Raw genomic sequence first — 21,060 nt, 5'->3', positions numbered from 1 at the left:
AGAATGGATTGAGAGCAGCCCTGAGGAGAAGGACTTGGGGGTGATGGTTGATGAGAAGCTCAACAGGAGCCGGCAATGTGCGCTTGCAGCCCAGAAGGCCAACCGTATCCTGGGCTGCATCAAAAGCAGTGTGGCCAGCAAGCTGAGGGAGGTGATTCTCCTCCTCTACTCCACTCTTGTGAGACCCCACCTGGAGTATTGCGTCCAGCTCTGGGGCCCCCATCATAAGACGGACATGGAGCTGTTGGAGCGAGTCCAGAGGAGGGCCACGAAGATGATCAGAGGGCTGGAGCACCTCTCCTATGAAGACAGGCTGAGAGAGTTGGGGCTGTTCAGCCTGGAGAAGAGAAGGCTCTGGGGAGACCTTCTAGCAGCCCTCCAGTACCTGAAGGGAGCCTACAGGAAAGTGGGAGAGGCACTTTTTACAAGGGCATGTGGTGATAGGACAAGGGGTAAAGGTTTTAAACTGAAAGAGGGTAGATTTAGATTAGATATTAGGAAGAAGTTATTGACTGTGAGGGTGGTGAGACACTGGAGCAGGTTGCCCAGAGAAGTTGTGGATGCCCCCTTCAAGTGGAAGTGTTTAAGGCCAGGTTGGATGGGGCTTTGAGCAACCTGGTCTAGTGGAAAGGTGTCCCTGCCTGTGGCAGGGGGGTTGGAACTAGATGATCTTTAAGGTCCCTTCCAACCCAAACCATTCTATGATTCTGATTCTAAGAAGCAGTACTGCTCCTATACCAAAAGCTCTCTTGAATCGTGGAGAGTTTAATGGATCTTAACAGGAGTTGGACAGTTGCCTGAGTCTTGGCAGATGCTGCTGTGTATTTTCTGCTCTCCATTGGAGTCCCTGTATGCTGGGGTCATCTTACTTTGTGCAGGTACTTTGAAGCAGGGGTTGAAGTAGGAATGCTTGAGGATATGCCACGGAGAACGGTTTTGCAGTTGGTGACAGATGGACAACACCGGAGTTACACACTGTTTTTCTACCCAAAAAGCTTGCCATTTCTCAACTAGCAGATGAAGTAACCTGGGAAAAGGACAAAGGAACAGTAACATAAGCAAAATATCCTTGTTGAGGTTTCCTAGACAGAAATTTATGCAGAACAGGAGCTAATTGCTTCTGCAAGTTTCTATAGGCAAATGGTATTCTTGACCACTCTTCAGTTCTCCTGATAGGTGGAGTATTTCAAAGCTCTGATTCCTAGAACTGTATAAATAAGAATGTCAAGTTTCATTTAAAAAATATAGTGAAGCATGTTTATAGCCTTCCTGACTGCAGTCTAAATCTTTAAGGTATGGCCTGAGTAAACTGAAATGTTTCTAAACAATAGAAAACAGTGGAAACGTATTTTTTTAGTCTTGGGATTAACTTCAAGCGAGCAATACTAGAATTATCAAACCTTCATGATCAGTAGTGCTGAAGGCTCTTGAAGGATTTAACCACCTCAGCAGTTATGTTTAATTTGAAGTGTGGAGAAAGAGTGCAGACAGTTTATTTCCCTAGTTATTTAGACACCATTGGTGATGTATTTGTGGATTTGTATATTTAATACAGGCTTTGATGTTTTCCCTTATGCATCTTTTTATTATATAAATAATGTCCTTGTTTCTTAGTGTGTGTTGTTAGTGTGCGCACATACATTCATCTTTTGTTTCACACTTCCCTTGTGACCTGTTACATTTAGTTATAGGATATGCAGAAAGGAAATAATTAGTCTAACTTTGATCTGCCCTTGAAATTGCGCTGTGCTTTTAAACCACTGTAGAAGAGGAACGGTAAGTTTGTTTCTGCTCTCCTCAGCAACAAAGCACAGAGTGAACTTAGGCATTGTAAATTACTGTCTTACAATAGCCTAAAGAGCCATTTTTTTAACAAACGGGTTGGATATGGAGACTTTTCTTTCCAGCGCAGAGATGCTGCAGATAGAGCAGTGGTGTGCCAGGAGCTCCTGAACTGTGAAATCAGAAGAGACCGTTAGGTCATCGCTTCTGAGCACCTGCGTGGGTGCCTGTTTCATCCTCCCTGCCTACTCTCATATAGTCCCTCACCATAATTTGTTTTTTTTCTACACTTTTTTACATTGAAGCCTAGTTTGTCATTTATTCATTTCTGCATACCTCTATGGCTTTTCCTTCTTCTTTTCTTTCCTTTTTTTCATTTTGGCATTCTGCTTGGCACTGCAGGAGCAAATTATTAAAGGTTCCCTGCTCCAAGGAGCTCTGGGGGGAAAAAAAATCTGCCAGAAGTTATTTGAAGTAGGCTGTGAAATTTGCAAACCGTTATGGGAAAACCGGTCATAGTTTTCTGATCCTGGTCTCCATAGTCTAGCAGGAAAGCAAAGTTTGGGTGATGATAGAACAAAAATTAAACAGCTTTGAGATTTGTTTTTTCCAGTTGCTGGTGGTGAAGGAGACTCTTGAGTAGTATGGCCACAGCATTTGAACAGTGTGTCCGTCTAGTTCACTTTTACTTAAGTTGAACTTTTCAGATTGCCTTTTTGTTTTTTTAAACCTTTAATTATTTCCCAGTGTGTGTGGTTTTTTGAGACACCAAAAATACTAAAAGATAGGAAGCAAGAAGATAGGAAACAGCTTTATTGCTGTTAGTATCTGGACCTTGTTTTCACTGTTTCTTTTACTGCTCAGAAAACAAGACAGCAGAAAGCATTTGGAATACAGAAAATACAATGGGTGCTAATTTCTCCTGCTACTCCCCTTTGGCTGTGCATTTACTGTGTGTGGCTTGGTGGGAGATTGTCCTAGCGCAACAGAAAGCTGTCTTGGTGATTCAGTAGATATTCCCTGATATATGGGAAATAATATTTGCTCTCAGAATCCTAAAAAGGCTTCCTTCAGGGTGGGTTGTTTTTTTCGTTTTTGGCTAGGCAGCTGTTGAGCTAAGAATACCCAGAATTTTGTACAGTGGATATGCACATTTTACTCCTCAGTCTTACCTTCTGTCTCATAAGCAATTCGTCTTTATTGTTGTATTCCAGACCTCAAGATCATAGATGTAGGGACTGTCTTTTTTTGATGATGAAGTGCTCAGGCCACTGTGGTTGTGATTCTCGATTGAAGGATCTTTATGTTTCTGTAATCCAAATAAATGGTGAGAATGAACTAATTTCACCAAGATGTTGTTTAACAAGCGTGGATGAAATGTGAAACCAAGGTCTTTGTAGACCCTCATAATTAAAGATCCCACTGTATAGTCTGTATTATTTTTTGTTATTATTTTTACTTGGATTATCTGTTATTACTATTGAGTGATAGTTTCCAGTCCAGTTAAGTATTTTTGTTCCTTTTTTCTATTAGCTGTGTGTATTTCCTGCCCAAAGCCATCGTGGTGTTGCTTTAAGATGACGACATCCCCTGTGCTGTACCTCAGAGCTAGATGCAGTAGTATATAAAAGTGTCTTTACACACTTCACACTATTATGATGCTAAATTATTTAGGTTTTTCAAAAGGCATTTAGTCGTCTGCTGAAAGAAGATTAAAGTGTGTACAGCAGTGGTGGTTATTACTCAATGTATGTTTGTCCATAAATGCATATGAAGGGTAGAGATGTTGATTTTAGTTTCACTGAGTCTACCAGGCTGGAAACTGAATGTAAATCTGAGTACGTATCTCTCTGTTGTGTTTTGCCTCTAGCAGCTTTTAGAATCACAAGTGCACATTTTTAATGACTAAATGTAACATTAACAGAGAGCCATTCTGCCCCAGTTGTTTCATCGGAGAATGGACTTGCTAGAGACTGCTTTTAAGTAGCCACGTCTGTCTAATGAAGGTTTCTCCCTTCCCCCTGAAAAAAAAATATATATTAAAAAGCAGGAAAATGAGATTGTTCATTTCTGTACAAGCTTCGGAGCGGCAGCTGGAATGCGAAGTAAAAGGAAGAGGTCATGTTGCGTGGCTGCGCGAAAGACACTTTCCCCCAGAAGCTGGTACTTTTGTTCAGCCCTACCGCAGGTGGGCAGGAGGCTCTATAGTACCCCTGGCGCTGGGACCCAGCAGTGGTCTCGTGATGGGTAACCTGCTGTGTTCTCCAGGCTGTGCGTGGAAAACACCAGCAGAGGTGGAATACTGGGAAGGGTGAAGGGGCACCGTTAGGTTATTATATTTTTCTTCCAGTTTTTAAGTAAAACCCTGCTGCATTTTAGGAAATTAACAGTGAAATGAAAACATTTTGGAAAGCCACCGTAGCCTTCCTCTGTGTTCTGCATTTCTACACTCCCTAAAGATGGGGTGCCGCTTTGCTGGACGACAGGGCTGGGAGCACTGGCTTGGCAGAGCCGCTGCCGTGTGCTTGCTCTTTGCAGCTGTGATTTGGAGAGGAACAGCTTCCCCATGTCAGCAGGGACACAGTGGTCCAGTGTCCGCTCCTCTCCCCAGCATGCCATGGTGGGGAGCTTATGGCTCACAGAGAGCAGGAGGATACTTGGCATTATCCTGCTTATACCTCGGGGCAATTTGGGCGAAGCTGCTAGCCTGTGGCATCTCGCTCCCGTGTGAGGCAATGGGTATCTGAGTCCCACTGGACAGGCTTTGGAATTTGGGGGGGTCTATAAAGGGAAATGGAGCTTGGCCAGCTACAAGATTCCATGTGGCATCATCTCCTGGCACCTTCCCGTTCCCTTTTTCTTTCCCAGTAATGTGAAACTGATCATCTTCAATAAAGTGGTTAATGTACACAATTAAGAAAAAAAAAGAAAAAATGCACTGCAAGGCTGATGTGAGAAAAGGCAGAGAAGCTCTTGACCGACCCGAGGACAGGTGCAATTTGAAAGCCGTGCAGCTGGCTGGTGATGAGATAAAGTGCGAGGGATCATCCCTTCTCCATCCCACCTGTGCCGGTGGGTTGGGAGGTCTTTGGCAGGCAAGGCATCCTGTCAGCTCCCTGAAAGGAAGGCTTTCTGGGGAGGTTAGAGCTTTCACACTGCTGCACCTTCTGACTGGGCTCATGTGGGGAAGGGAAGAGACGTAGGGGGAGAGACAGCACAACCGCTTTTAAGGGTATGACCTTAAAGGAAGAGGAGTTGGAAAAGCCAAAGATAAAGACAGCCCAGAACATCCTTAAGGCTGCCAAGCCTAAAATTAGCCACAGGCTAGGCTTTGTTTTCCTTGCAGGCTCACATGCCGCACACGTCTTCCCCCAGTTGGCCTACTCTGGGAGGACAGCGAGTGCTGACGCCGAGGAGCAGTTGACTCCCTGGGAATAGGTTTCTTGTGACTTTCTGCGCTCCCTGTCATCATGTGGGCACGCGTGGTGCAACGCTGCTGACCCCAGCTATCCTGGGACCGTTGCTATTGACAGCCAAAGCGTTGTTGGCGGTAGGGAGGATCAAAATTATTACTGGTGACCAGATGAGGTATTAAGTGCAGAGTTGATGTTCAGAGTCCACGCACGTGACACAATTCACAGTGTCACTTACGTAGTGGTTTAAAACGTGGGCAGTGAATCAGGAACAGGCAAGCAGAGGGATGGTGGATGCCACATCCCAAGCATGTGTTTGTCACCCTTCCCTCAGAGGCTGTCGCTTAACGTTTTGGCGGGGTATCTATTCACAGTTATGCCCAAAAAATCCACTTTTGCCAGATGAAAAAAAAAAAATGTTTGGGCATAGCTTGGCCATTCTGGGTGGGCCGAAACAACGTTGAAGGCTGATACTGGAGCTGCACCACCATGTACATACGGTTTGATTCTCATGTCAGAGCACTGAAATGGAGTAGTAGTGTGACATACAGTCACTGCTGTGTAAGATGGTGTATCTGTTAAGCAGACATGCTGTTAAATCAGACTTACTCTGTGAGGTCTGAAACAGGCTATCTTAATTTTATTCAGAATTCACTTAGCATTGTTGTATCCATATTTTGCAGCATAAAAGCCTGTTAGATACGTGCTCGCCTGGGAGCCCTGCGACTGGGCAAGAGCATTTCTGACCTGTGCCAGGTTGCTACCAACTTGGGCTGCGACTCGGGCAGTTATCGGGGGAAGAGTACAGGTTAACTGGGCTGTGACTGCACTTTTGGATTCCCTGCTAGCTGCTGTGCGAGGGACTGATCGGGCCAGGACATTTCAAGAACACAGAATCTGGTTGTTCATTTAGCTTCTCCCTGCCTGTCCTTCTGTTTCCTCTGGCTGCTTAGGGAAAGCAGCAGTTTTACAGCTGCCTTTTTTAATCCTCTTTGACTGAACTGCAATTTTAGCTGAGCAGTACCTACATTATAGGGAGGGAGAGGCACCAAGTACAATGCCGCACTAAGGGTTTTACACTTGTCTCCTGGCTTGCTGCATGGTCAGAATAAGTCATAAACATTTCTCCAGATCCCTGTGAATTTTCTTCAAAATGAAGTGATTAACTTCTGCTGTAAACTTCCCCTTGTCTAGGGCATCCAGGCCTTGCACTGAGCTTGACAGCATTCGAGATCCCCTGCCCGCATAGACTATTAGGTTCTGCTTATCCTTCGTTTCCAGTGCCTGGTGAAATATTAGATAACGGGGAAAGAGCTTATCTTACATGCATCTGAACTGACAAATATGGCAGCCTTTCAGTAAAAAGGCTAATGCAGATGAGGCCTTTTTTCCTGGCTAGAATAAGAATGAGGCCGGCGCTTGTCTTCTGCCACTGACAACGGTCAGATGCGTGCGGCATGATTTCCATAGCATCCAGACAGTCGGAGCACCTAATATCTACCTGTCTAGTCAATACATCAGCTTTGCGAGAGCGGGGAACTGAAGTTTGTCATTGAGGCGGGTTTCTAATGCAGCACGGATGGATCTTTCAGCCATACTCCAGGGTAAACATCGTAAGCTGCAGAAATTTATTTACCAGCAGTGATAAATAACTGTGTCAGTCACTTCTGTTTTCTTCCCTAAATAAGATGTTCTCTATAAATGCCCTTATGGATTTAATTTTTGTAGCTTTAAGCAGAGGACAGGGGGAAAGGGGGGGATTTCTGGCAGTTTGAACAGGTTAATACTAGTGTTTATTTCCCTCTGTGTTTCTGCACATGAAAAATTAGTTTAAGTTTGGACTCGATTATCTTAAACATCTTTTCCAACCTAAATGATTTTTTGATTCTAATAACCTTCAGAGGGACCCATTTCAGGATTTAACAATTTGAGGGTAGCAGCTGGGAAACACTGTCCTGGTACTGGTATTGAGGGGAGTTTGGCTTAAAAGCATAGCTGAGAAACAAGTCTTCCCTGGGCCAGGGCTACCCAGAGGGAGAAGAGGAGTGGGGAGGAGGGGGCTGCTTTGCCCACAGGGTGCTGAACAAGGCCTGTTCCTCATCTTAGAAGTTTTTTGGCTCATCTCAGGCATGGAGCTGTGCTTGAAGTTTAACACTTCCATTTTGAGAAAGAATACCATTACAATGTGGCATATTTCTGCATTGCATTCATACGGATATTTTGGGAAATTGTTTTCCCAGCCGTAAATCCTAAACTGTACATTTGCTGTCAAATTCTAAGTCACCAGCTAAAACCCAAAGTGCCTGACAGCCCCTAAAGCTGGGAAGCTAGTGGGAGAAACTGGTAGCCTTTTTTAGAAATTAAGGAATAGATGGATGATTTGCTGCAGTACAGTGAAACGCAAGTGCTCTGAGTGGAGGAAGTGGAAAGAGTTGTTAGTTGGGCAAGCCAGACACACCTAGACAGCATCCTGAGCCGCTGCCAACCCACGCGGGGGTTTTGGACCTTTTCCAAGCTTTGTTCCTGAAAATAAATTGTTCAAGATGGGAAACTTTGAAGATTGCATTGACCAGTGAGCCATTCCTCTGGGTGTGAGCTTTAAGGGAGAGAACTCAGGCTTTGGATTTGGGCTAGAGGCTCACGGAGAAAAAGCAGTGATCAAAGTTCAGCCTACATTTTATTTGTTTGCAGGAGGTGGTCTGCAATTTTGTTGTTGTTGTTTCTTCCTTATATATGGGATTTAATGTGGCCTCGGAAATTGAGAAAGGGCTGTTGATGTGATTATTTAGTTTAGCTATTGACTTGCTTTGTAGCTGCAATTCATATACTATGCTCACCTCTGTATCTATTTCACAGGAGTAGCACATGAAGAAATTAACATCTATAAATCACTCTGAAGATGCAAAACAATGGATATATGCTAACTATTATGGTATTTATTTAATGCTTTGATAGCCATGTTGCAAAACAAACGAGGAGGTGGGGATATCTTTTGGAACAGAATATACTGCAGCGCCTGCCTTGATCTGCATTAGACATCTGCACTGTGAAGTACAAGTGATGCTGAAAGATGCACTGAGAAAACAAGCGGGTTACAGTACTGTCATGTTAGAAATGACAAAATGTGTAGGCAATAGAGAGGAACTAAAACTACTTCAGTTTCAGGCAGAATTGTAAAGTATTAACTGAAGAAATATAGCAGAAAGGATAAAATACAAACATTTTGGAAACTGGGACTCGGTTCTTTATGCGATGAAAATTCACACTATGCTAAAAAAAAAGGAGCAACTTTCTTTTTTTAACAGAAAAAACAGACCCTCAAAATTCTGAGATTACACACTGGGGACTACAACTCTTACCTCTAAAAGAAAAAAAAAACACAACAAAACAAAACCAACAAAACACCTTCCTGAAAATTTTTGGAGGTGTTCAGCTTTAAGCTGGTTTTGAGGAAGACACCTACAGTGAACAAAAAGTCCTAGTCTGAGCTTTCAGAGTGAGAAATATGAGAGGACATGAAGGAAAAATGCCAGCGTCCTTTTAAATTCAAAATGTCTAAGCTGTCTGCCCAAAAAAGGATAGATTCAAGCTGAGAGCCAGTTTGACTTGTATGACAGATTCATGTTCCTTATATGCACAACCTTGGCTTGAGCAATTCCCTTCTTCCCAACTTCTGTGTGTAAAACAAAAACCAGATATATTGACCGCAAGGTAAAGCTATTCAACATGTCTAAAAAAAACCAGGATGAGTGCTGGAAAGGGTGTGCCTTTTCTAATTAATTTAGCAAAACTGTGCTAATACGATAACATGCAGCTTCCAAGGCAGGAAATACGGCAGGTAAGGTATCAGCCGCGACTCGGCCTCGCCGACTGTAGTATTGTATGGCAACATTTCTCAGACTTCATCCACGAGTCATCAGTGATGGGTGCACTGAGATCTCTCCCGTGAGTCCCTTTTGTGTACCTACCGCAGCCAGGGGATCGGATCCCTGAGAACAGAGGTGGGCTGGGAAGCTCTTGCTGTAGGGTGTAAACTTTGTGAGGGAAATAATTGCAAGTGTGCACTGCACTTGATTGAGACTACAGAAATAGGAGTGGCGTGGGATGTATGGGGAGTATATACAGCCCTGCCTGAGGGCAGGGGCTGTGCAGCCGGGTCTTTGCCACATGCCACAGGGAGTTTGTATGCGTGGTCCTCATGCTCTGGTGTGCCCAGGCATCGTGGATGGGAGAGGGGGTGCACGTGTGCACGTAGGTGTTCGGTGAAGTCTGGTGCGCAGCGTAGTGGGGGTCTGAGATACTGTGTGGCACATGCCTCCAATGCCAGACACATCTCAGACCCTGCACGCTCGCTGAATATGCACTGCGCTGGCAAACCGCACACTCTCACGAGTCATTTGTCTGGGACTTCTGAATGGCAAAAAGCCTGGTCTGAGCTGCTGTGCAGATCAGGATGCCGGGTGTCCTGAAATCCTAGACAAATCCCCTTAGCGCTTTTGGTAAATCTGCAACTGGGATTTACTGTTGTGACAGCACATCCTAAGTGTGGTAAAAATAGCCTGTCTCCCAGCATTGCAAACCTGACTCAGTCCCCCGGTTAATGGGTGAGCAGTCAAGGCTGCTTCTTGAATCGTTGCACAAATGCATGAAGCGGTCCCGGTGGCAGAGGATCACAAAGCCACGTTGCAAAGCACTTGCCTGGCTCAGGCCAATTCTCTGCAGCTTTGGCTTGAAACTCGGCGGATCAGAAGTATGGCAGAGACCCCTGATCTTAGGCCGGAAGGGGTGATGGAGAGAGATCTCTGCCCTTTGCGGTCCAGAAGGTGTGCTGTGCTGGCAGCGTCCTCTCCTCCTAGGCTGGGCGGAAAGCACAGCCCTCTCCCTGGAGGCTGCATAACAGGTTTTAACCCTTTACCTTAATCCTAATGAAAAAATATGTTTTTTATCAAAAATTAGGACTGTGCCAAATTTGAAGCATCAGTAGTTTTGCTACCCCAATGGGGTAATATGGAGAAGTGAGAGGGAGTGAATGTGCTTTTCCTGCTCCGTGTATGCGTGCGCACATGGGAGAGCGAGGTTTCTCTGTAACCCTGCAAACAAGTATCTTACTCGCAAAACTTTCTCTCTAACCAGGAGATTCAACCAGAAAGTCTCGCCCCACCCAAATGGGGTGTAATGGTACCTCTTTAGTGGGCTACACAGAAATGCTACCGGTGAGTCAGTAAAGTGTCGGTTGTACAGTCGTACAGAGTAGGATCATAGGATGAAGTAGTTTGAAATGCAGCCTCCCATCCAAAAATACCAGCCAACCAACTGTAAGATGCATTAGCTGTCAGTTCCCAGCATGTCTGGTGAGATTTCGAGTAAATTTGGGTTTTTGCTGTCACACAGAGGGAGATGCCATTGCAGCTGCTTGGGGCCGGCCTTTCGCTCATCGGGAAAGGGCACCTGTCCATTCACCTCTGGGCAGATTTTGAAAATGCACGTTTGTGATTCAGCAGCTCACATGTCATCTTCAAAAGTGGCTTAGCAGCCCAAATTTCCTACAGTACTGGTACCAGGCAGTGTGTGAAGACTTGTTCCGCAGAAGTGCTGCGTAGGTGCTGCTGCGGTACCGAGAGAGAAGAGCGGGGACGGACAAGGGGGTAGGGGGGACTTGCCTTAGGTCACTGGCAGGTCTGTGATAGAGCTGGGGAGAGATGCTGAATCTCAGTCTGATCTTGTAGCTAGTAGACCATGCAACTTCATAAACATCTCCTATGCCATACATTTGGGGCAGTCTTGTTCTGTATGCAGGGTCATTCTTCCTTTTCTTTCTCAGACCCTGAAGTCCTCCTATGAGACGCTACAAGTTTAATTGTACCCTACCCGATCCAGTATTATGCTGGTAGTACAGGAAAAAAGTGGATGGAGGAGCAGTGTTAGAAAGCACCCCTCAACCCTCACTGAGACCCCAGCTCTGTCCTGGAGTCTGTTCAGAACCATCCATCCCTCCCCAACCACCTGAGCTCAGTAAGGTCACAGCCCACAGAGCAGTGGGACCCTGCTTCTCCGCTCAATGCTTGTATCATCAGGCTGCTGGTTTTGTTTCTGGCTCTTGGCTTTCATCCTGAAATGACAGTGTCATTGCAGCTACCTAGAGGTACGAGAGTTACCATGGCCTTCTGCAGGGTGCAGGAGGTTGGTGGTCTTCATGGTAAATGATCTGGCTGCCTTCCTGTTGTACGTGCAGTGTCTCGGAAGTGGCTTGAGTTTGTAGATGCCATTAATTCTTCTGAAAACAAGAATACTGTCATTGCATTGGGTGGGACTGGCTTCATTTTATGTAAAGAAGGTGTGGGTTTAAGCTTCGAATTTAGTTGCTAGGGCGCTGTCGGTCAAGTGATGTCTGGAAATCGTTTTTTAGAAGCTATGCCAGTTTTGACATGTTGCTTTAATATTTTTCTGGCTGCCATAGGGCAAGACATAGAAATCTTATGTTGTCATCACACAGAGCTGTGAAACGTTCTTTTTTTTTTTTGCTTTCTCTCTCTTGCACTCTGTCATATGGAAACCAGATCAAGATTATGAAATTATTGCCCACAAACTGTGATCTTTTTTTCTCTTTTGTGGTGGGAACTGACAAGTCAGTGATGGCTTAGTGCTGTTGGTACTAGCTGTTCATGCTGCACGCATTTGTATGTATCGGGAAGTGCCAAACTTGGCATAGCTTCTCGGTTGGCATACAGACTGGTGAAACGTCAGATTTTTAATTGTGATAAAGTTCACGAAAGAAAAAATTAAGGCAGATGTTTCCTTTTGTCAGAGCTGAACTGAGTCATTAAAATGTGATATGATGTACTGTGAACGAGTCAGTGTAAACACCATCCCTGTGAACATGTCAAAAGATTGAAGAATGTAGACCATTCATGGTAATGTTAAAAACCATGTGGTCTGCATGCTGTATTACCAAGCTTTTCTATTTAAATGCAGAGAATGAATCTTATGAATTTTTATTGCCTTTATACAAAATGAAAAGATAACATATTCTGCTTTGGTAAAAATAGCCTGGTAGCTTCTGCAACGTGGTTGTCATTTGGCTGGTGGTTTACTCAGAGGTCTGCTTTTCACAAGCAGCAGTGAGGTATCCGATTCCCATTGAGCGCTGAGCTTGCTCGCCTCATTTCCTCTTTTCTAGAGGATGTATTTTTGGGAAGTCTTATTCCTTTGCCAGTCTGAAGGAAGTGGCAGAAACGCTGCTGCTTGCCGAGGAATGCCTGTGATGCATTAAAACTGGCTCCTGATAACTGATTATGGAAAAACTATGGGAAGCATCCGATGACCGACATTCTCCGTGGACTTTCTCTCCTGTGTCCTCGTCACATATCCTACGTGAGGATTGTCTACACACTCACTTAGGCCATTAGTCAGAAAAGAAGTGCATTAGAAACTTCCTGATGCTTCCCCATGGGCTGAGTACATTATATCTGCAGTTACTCTCATTCTTGCTGGCCTAAGAAGTGTTGACTAGATTCTGATTCTTATTCTCAAGAATAAGTTCTCAAGATTTTACTGTAAATTAAGTGGTTTTCTTAATGCTTCAGCTGCTGGAATCAAGGGAGTTGACAAACAAATACCTTTATTTTGACGTAAAGGTCAAAGAAACACTGGAAAGATGTGATCAAAGTATATCCCAAAGTGGTGGTTTATGCCACTCTTCTGATTTCTGATTTGTGAAGCCTGACTTAACAGCTTTGGAATGCTGGGGGTTGGGAATAAAATACTCTGTTATATCATAAAGTCATTTATAAACTGTAGCAAATCCAAATCATTTTGTATATCAAAAATCTCAGTCCCCATTTCTTTTGGGGGTGCACTGCAAGTGAGGTCAATGTGTTTTGCAGACCAATTTAAATACTCTAAACTGTGGCCCCCTTTTTGAGATCAATTATATTAATTTATTGGGGAAAATTTGTGTTTGTGTGCATGGACATATAAAGAATTGTATACAAACAGTGTATTTTATTTTAAGCAGGGCTGCAGAAGCCAGAAGTTATGAACTTAGTAAAATAGCCATACAGGATTCAGTGATAACAGTTGTTAATGGCAAAGCATCTATAGTTTTTGCACCATGGCAATTTGCAGAAATGCAGTGTGCTGTCTAAATTAGTGTAAGTTTTTACACCCTTCTTGCACGATAGGAACTTAATCCATCATGAAACCTTGTTAGAAGCTGCGCCATTGTATCCTGAGGCAGATGTGAAATTTGTGTGAGTCACTGATTTGTGATCAAGCTGAAGGAAACTGAGTCTACAATTCTTAAGAAAGAAGCCGCCCATTTGGGATGCATTTACGCAGCTCCTTTTGTATAAATCATTAGCGCTATAAACTATCCATTATTGTTAGGAGAAGAAATTTAACAATGGAAATAAAACAAAATACTGTGGCAGAGCAATTTTATGCTTGATTGTAATGTTTAATGGCATGCTCCCATAAAGAGATTTTCCCATCCTTCAGACATCATGTCTGTGACTCACTTGATTTCCGATTGTTTGAACACCCCCCATTTTATTCCTAGAGTTGTTTTCTCTAGAGCAATTTCTGTAAACGTGCTGCAGCATGGGGTTATCCAGGGTTAATTTCCCTTATGATTACACAACCAGACAGCATGTATGTATATGCTGCAAGACAAATGATAAGAAAACTGTAGGATAAAAGAAAACAAAGAAAATTCCTTTGTTTTGCTTGTAGATCCATTTTTCAGTATCGATGTATTTCCCTTTTAAATGTTAATACTCGCTTATATTGGCATTGTAGTTATTTAAAAGCATTATTCTTCTGTCATTACTGACCACAAATTTTGCATTATGTTGATTCCCTTTCTCCCCCATATCTCTTTGAATACTTTTTCCAGGTTCCTCTCTTCATCCATTACTTTCAGGTACTAGACAGCACCATCAGTGAGGCAGAGCTTCATATCTCTAAACCAGCTGATTATATTAATGTCAGAAATAAAATGCAGCTCTTCACATTCTACTTGTATTTTTAGTACCTTATTGTAATCCTGGTTCTGCTTTCCCTTCTTATCTCTGTTCTGAGTCTTGCCCTTAGGTTTCTTTTTTAGACCACGGTTGCTGGGTTTTCTTGTGATCTTGAAAGGTTTCTGCACTGTCCAGCTTTTTGAAGTCTTTCCATACACCTTAGTCGTAAAGTACTAAAATATCTTGATAGTCTGTTAATCTGCAGTCAAGTGCCCATCGTTTTCTTTTCCTGGCTGCCAGGGAGTTTGTTGGCAACTGAGATTTATGGAGGGAATAATCCACCTGGCAGGAGACTCTCTGTAACTCTGAAGAGTGTTCTTTAGTGGAAGAATGAACGTTCCTTTTTGTGTGTAAAATACCGCTAATAGCTTATTTAGCAACCTATATTTCTACAACAGGGCTTTCAGTTTTGCGATGGAGGTGGATTCTTGCATATGCATAGATTCTAGCACCCATGCTAATTCTGTCTCTCATTTAACTTTCATCTGTTCCTATGGTAGGATAATGCATGATGTGATCTCTCAGCTTTTTAATGTGGTCCTTGGCTCATCTCTTCTAGCTCCTGTTTGAATGGGCTAAAAAAAAATATTAATAATGAGGGATGATTCTTCCCTGTACTTGCTGGGAATTGCCTGGAAACCACAGGGAGCTTAGGCAGGGCAGTCATGCTGCAACCACTGCGACTCCACAGAGTCCAGTACCAGGTACTAATTGCAATTACTGCTGGGAGAACTCTGATTATTGTGATCCTTTCTTATCTTTTCTCTTACTTAAATGGCTCGTTTTTACAACCACTGATTAGATTTGAGCTCAAAATAAGCCAAAAGCTATGGAATATGATCAAAATGAAGGATGGAAGGGGTTGCAGTATTTTCAGTGCAGCTGATTTTGTTCACATGTTCTTAATAGAACTAAATGGAGGATTGAATTAGTCGATGATAAAAATAAGTGGAAGCCACTGTATAACAGTGTTCAGCGTAACACGTACCTGTGTGAAATTTTGGTTCTCAGCCACCTGGTTGCTTTGTCCCTTAGGGATATTTTCGTGAGTAGCCTGGGCTGATTGTCACCCTCAGATTTACAGCTGCCTTTCCCTGCCTAGAGTTTCTCATTCCTTATGCATCAGCGCTAGGAAATGCTGTCCGTGTTTTTCAGCAGTGGCAGGGGAGCATCGAAGTTACCAGCAGCATAATCTCCAGGGTAAACAGGGACAGCATATTATTCTCACTGTACCATTTAACCCTGCTGGAGGAGACGACTGTAAATTGCCTGTGTCCAGTCGGCGTGCGAGGACTAATTGAACTGCAGTGGGGATAATTCGTGAGTAGATTTTCTCACTCGTCAGTGTAAACAGAGCTAGGGCTAGTCAGGTCTGAAACGGTGATTACTTTTAAAGCAGTATGTTATAATTCAGTGTCCCAGATTGAACCCTCCTTCCAGCACAGGAAAACAAACCACCGCACGGTGGCCAGCACATGGACCACGCAGGCTGTGCAGCTAACTACGCATATGGAGGACCCCTTTGTTTTTCTAGGAAACAAGATTTGGAGGGAGCTCTTTAACTGAGGATTGCGAAGGGTGATTTTAAAAAAAAAAAGATAAATCCATTTCACAGACCTTCCTATTAATAAGAACAGCTTTAACAGGGAGTTCATTTAGAGGCCTTAAACACTGTCCTCTTTGCGTTAAATCCCTCCACCAAACTTGCTTCTTTTGGGTTGTGTAGCTAATCTCTCTGGACTGCTCCCGTCTGCTTGTTCCTTGCACCTAATCACATTAAACATGACATAATACATCTAGATATGCACCTGCTGGTAAATAAGTTACCTGAATTCACTGCCAATGAGAAAAGCACTTCTCCTTTCCCTGGGGTGGTACCATTCCTCAGGATCTTTTTCTGACAATCTTAACCTATAAACTCCAGATTTAACTGAAAAGGCAAACCTTTACCCCAGGAGGTGGCACTTTGAGAGGTGGGGCATTCAGTGGGTGTGTCTGCAGTCGCTTGAAGCCCATCCAGGTGCAGACCCTTACCCAAAAGGGGATGGTCCCAGTCTGCTGCTCTCTCTCTCATTGACCGTTTCCCACCTCCTTTTTTTTTTGTGTTGGCATCAGTGTTCACCCAGCAAGCAATTTGTCTTTTTCCCCTGTGAGCAGACACCTGGTCTGGCTCGTCTGTGCCTCAGCCGTGTCACCATCCACGTGTACGCTGGGGCTGGCACAAGATGGGCAGCAGGAAGGAGCTGGGGCCATTCCCCCATGACAGGCATGTGTCACCCCAACATGGCTTTGACCATAAAGCATCGTCCTGGTGCCACCTGGAAGAGGCACGTAAGGATGCATAGCCCTGCGTAAAGTGTTAATGGTCATAGATTTGTGCCCATCTTAGATGGCTTTCTGGGGTGAAGTTACACGCGTGGCTCCGAGCTGTATCACAGTGCGGGGAAGGGGAAGCGCCTCCGCACAACCCCCCTGTGGTCCAGGTTCCCAAGGTGAGTGACCCCAAGGGACTGACTGCAGGCAGGAGGAAACACCCCCGTATTTTCCAGTTTCAAGACTGTGGTTTTTCTCTTACTGTTCAGAGTAAGGGCTGGCCAAGAGCCTGCCCACAGTTGGTAATGTCTTCAGAGAAGCAGAGGAAAAAAAGGGGTAAGTAGCAGAAACGCAAAACTCATATTGAGAAAGCAGCATCTGTCCAGTTCTGCTTACCAAAGCATGACTGTGTTTTCTTACACTTAAGAGATTAACATCTTTACTATTAGTAAAACAAAAAATCAGATTTTGTTCTTGCGGGTTCCAGAATGAGTTTGTTTCTTTCCCGAGGAGACAGATCAGTAAACACGTCCTTTATCAAATTTCACCTAAATGTTACCAAGTTTAACTCGCCCTTGGCTTTATCATTAATATGCTAGACTTGCAATGGCTTGGGCATTACGACTTGGTGTGCCAAAGCCTCCTTAGGGACCTTCAACCCTGTTGCCAGAGCAGCCGTCCTGCTCACAGGTCGCGGTGGAACCTGCTACTGGGAGGGGAATTTTAGAAGGAAGTCGGTCACCCATCCTTGTTGACAGAGCAGCTTTTATGGGCTATCTGGCACTTGCTGTGCAGTTGTTCAGCCCCCAAAGGGCTTGATTCACATTAAAAACTTGATGATGAATTCTTAATAAATAAGTAGGGAGCCAAATATTTTTCTGGGGATGTTCTTGAGGTTACCTATCAGGTGCATTGCTTATTGATACAGCACTCTGTAACCATTTTGCAGTCACTGGGCCTGCACTTGTACAATAATATTAAACAAATTTTGGTGGGTGGGGAAGTAGTGGGCTGGAGAGGGAGGAAAGTATGTAACGTATCAATCTCTGCATGTGCCGAATCCCCAGTCTTGCCAAACCAATTGTTTTATGCTGTAGGTTAGTGCCCTTCAGGAACTGAAAAATGACTCTAAACATCCAGTGTTATTTCTTCATTTGTAGGAGAGTGAAGTTAATAAGCAGCATTAATACTAATATATTCACTATCTTTTGTTTTCTGCTTATAGTCTTTAAACTATGCTTAGCTGAAACCAGCTTCTCATTTTAAACATGAGGTTTGGGAATGATGTACGTGGGTTAGTCTTTGGCTCAGAAGCTTTGTTTTACCTTCAGTCCTAAAGCCTTGAGAATGGAGAATTTGCAACAGGAAGATAATCAGCCTCGGCAGTGACTCTGTGCACACAAAGCAGGTGTACAACATAACAGCAGCCATGTTCAAAAGGCCAGTCTGTTGAATTAATTGTTTTCAAAGTAGTCTAGGGGCGACAGGATTGTAGTTTTGAAGGTGCTCCACATCTGCTATCTGCACTGGATTATTTCCGTCTGCTGTAATGGTTCTGTAGTCAGTTAATACTCAGCTTGCACAAAAGTATTCCAGCAATGTATACTTTAAACTCATTCTGCTCTTCTAGGAACTCTCAAGGAATATTTATTTACAGTCCACAATCACTGTTGCCCAGCTTGACTGTACTGTTTGGATTGGGGCCTTAGACCTTGCAGTATTGAGCTAAACGTCAACAACGGTTTAATAAATCTAGATAGCGGGGAGTGCCTGTGATCAAACGAGGGGGACCTGCTCTGTGTGGTGGATATATTTATATTAGGATGTGTCTCCCTAATATTTTAAACCCCGACTCCTCCTAGTGCAAGCCCGATGGATGACCACAAGCAGGCCCACTCCTCTCAGCCTCCTTCCCCTCCTGACTTTTGCTCCTTGACTTCGAGTCAAGGAATCCTTTTTTTTGAGACTGGTCCATGGGGTTTGCAGATCGGAAAGGTGTGGGGAGCAGTGGGTCTATCTCCGTGGTCAGCCCCAGAGCGTGTCCTGGGGGCTTGGACCGTTGTTGCCGTGCTGTGAGGGGGAGTGATGCTGGTGTGGGGCTGTGCTAAGCCAGCCAGACCACTGGAAGTGGGACGTGGAGCCTCGCCAGTGCCGCGGCCCAGCTTTTCTGCCTTCAGCAGCTCCCAGGACCTGGCTAAGTGTGGACCAGAGGGTGAACTCTCTTTTCCTGCTCACATAGACACGCACCGGTCTTACCCAGTGCTTTGGGGATGCTACCATAATCCCGAGAAGTAACTAGGAATGGGAGGAGGGCTTGGCCATGCTGGTGAAGCAGGTATGGGAGGAACATCCTGGGAGTTGAGGGATATAGGGCTAATGAGGGATGTGGTGGTAATGAGGGACGTGGTGCTAACGGGGCTTCCCTGCGGGGCAGGGACTCCTGTGGGGCTGAGCTGCTCCTGTGAGCACCAGGGGCAGCCTTCAAGTCCCTGCTAGCGGCCTCCGTCGTGGTGGTCTGGCTGTGAATACGGTTGGGGTGGGGATGGGGAACCGAAGTGCCTGACAACCAGCCAAGAGGCTGGCTCGGGGGCAGGGCCGGGGCGGGCAGAGGGGCTGAAGGGGGAGGCGGGTGCCGCTGGAGCCGGGAGTTTTGCCAAAGAAACGCACACGCGACTGGACCCCAAGTCTCCAAATCTCCGGTGATTTCCTTTCCCCTCGCCCTCTGTTTTTCATTTTAACTTGTGCGTGTGGATCGCCTGAGGTTACAGGCGCTATTTCTTCGCAATACTGCGCCAGGACGCGTCTCCCCAATACTTTACACCCCCCCTCCCCCGACTCTCCCTGCAACGCTGCGTAACACAACCGCAGCCGCGCAGCTCGCCGGGCTTTCTGCGGCCGCCGTTGCTGGTCGCGTACCGCGGGCGGGGGCTGAGGTTTCGTTCCCGGTGCTGTGTCAAGTCGGTGCAAACGGGACGGACACGGAGTCTGGATCATTCAATACGCCGGGAAGGTGCTGCGCTTACCCGCCCCCAACCCATCCCCAGGCGGCGGCTGGCGGGGGCGCGCGCGTGACTGCGGGGTGGGGCGGGGCGCGGGCACGTGCGAGGGGGCGGGGCCGGCGGCGGCGGCGCAGGCGGAAGAGCCGGGGCGCCCCGAGCGCCCGCCGGGCCGGGCCGGGCTTAAAGAGCGGCGGGGCGGCGGGGCGGCGGCGCGGGTAAGGTACGCACTGTCCTCCCTCCTGCCCTCCCGGGCCCCGCGGCGGGGCTGGGGGAGGAGCGGGGCGCCGCAGGGAGCGGGGGTTTCTTTCTTTCTTTTTTCTTTCCCCTCGCCGGTTAATTTTTTTTTTTAATTATTTTTGTGGGTTTTTAAATTAATTTTGCTGCAGACGGAGCCCAGCGGGACACGCCGGCAGGAGCCCAAAGGCGTCTCTCGTGTGTCCGTGCGTGCGCGCACACGCGCGGCTGGGGGCACGGGGGGGCGTGAGCGGCCGGGGCCGGCCCTGCCAGCCCGGGCCCTGCCTGCCTGCCCCCTGCCTGCCCGCTTCCCCCGGCGGCGGCCGGTGCCGGGAGCCGCCGTCTGAGCGCGGGGCTGGGCCCGGCCGCGGCGCTGCGGAGAGGGACGGACGGACGGACAGGAGGCTGTCTGTCAGTCAGGCAACCCCCGCGTAGGGCTGAGCGGGCAGCCCGAGGACGGTGTCCCCTCTCTGGATGGATCCTGGGGCTGCCGGTGATGCGGTGCCCGCCGGGGGGGCTGGCGGAGCGGCTTGAGCCCCCCGTCCGCCGGAGGCGAGCATGTCCAGTGAGCGGCTTAACAGGACAGCGGCGAAGGATGCGCGGTTAAAAGACCTGTTGTTGGAAAGAGGTACCCGTTTGTCCGTCCGGTGTGCCCGCACCGCGGGGGCTGCTGCCAGCCCCGGCCCCGCGGCGAAACCCAGCCTGCAGCCCGGGGAGCGCCGGCTGGCAGAGCGCTGGGGCGCGGGGGGCTCTCCTGGCCTGGGAGAGCCTGTCTGTGGAGGAGGATTTAGGGTGACGGTCCAGAGGCTTTTGCTTGCGTGGTTGTTAATAGGGTTATAACTGATTTCTTTTTTTTCGTACTCTTCTGTGAAGGTGTTTTCATTCAGTATATAGTTGCCTTTTTCTTGTTGTGAAAAATATCCTCCTGGGAAAAAAAACATATTATAAATATTATTTCCTGTGCATGAAGAAACAGGTATATGTGAGTGTGACAGAGAGACTTGGGGAGGTAAAAACGTATCGTTTCTCTTCCCAAAACTCCCCTCGGTCCCTTTCCCAGTTAATTTAGAAAGGGGGCAGGAGGAGATGCCCTTCTGGAAGGCGATGCTGAGGCGGCGGGGGCCCGCCGTGCCCAGGCGGGCGGCTGCGGGGCAGGCGGCCAGGCAGGGGCCAGAGCCACCCCGAGCCTGTCAGCAGCCGCCAGAAACTGTTCAAATTGCACTGAGTAGTGCCGGTAAATAGAGACTGCTGCTGCTCTTGTCTCTTTGCTTTTTCCTGATAATAGCCTAATGAGTAGCA

General features: G+C 46.3%; 1 protein-coding gene across 7 annotated transcripts in view; it reads left to right on the top strand.

Annotated features, from left to right (window-relative positions):
* The window catches only part of LDLRAD4 (low density lipoprotein receptor class A domain containing 4), a 293,179-nt gene that overhangs the window by 256,388 nt on the left and 15,731 nt on the right, over nt 1-21,060 (top strand). Inside the window, exon 1 of one of the 7 annotated variants that reach the window (XM_068395930.1) lies at nt 19,661-19,747. The exons of 3 other annotated variants lie outside the window; for them this stretch is intronic. Coding sequence is in view for 2 of the 4 variants with exons in the window: in XM_068395928.1 (XP_068252029.1) it covers nt 20,320-20,389 (70 nt within the window). In the remaining 2 variants the exon portion in view is untranslated. Of the gene's footprint in view, nt 1-19,660; nt 19,748-19,961; nt 20,390-21,060 lie in introns of those variants that run through there. 3 more of the 7 variants (XM_068395931.1, XM_068395928.1, XM_068395929.1) reach the window with 3 other exon arrangements.

This window comes from Nyctibius grandis, chromosome 3 (genome assembly GCF_013368605.1).
Source record: "Nyctibius grandis isolate bNycGra1 chromosome 3, bNycGra1.pri, whole genome shotgun sequence".
NCBI lineage: Eukaryota > Metazoa > Chordata > Aves > Nyctibiiformes > Nyctibiidae > Nyctibius > Nyctibius grandis.
This window is presented reverse-complemented; position numbering and strand designations above follow the sequence as displayed.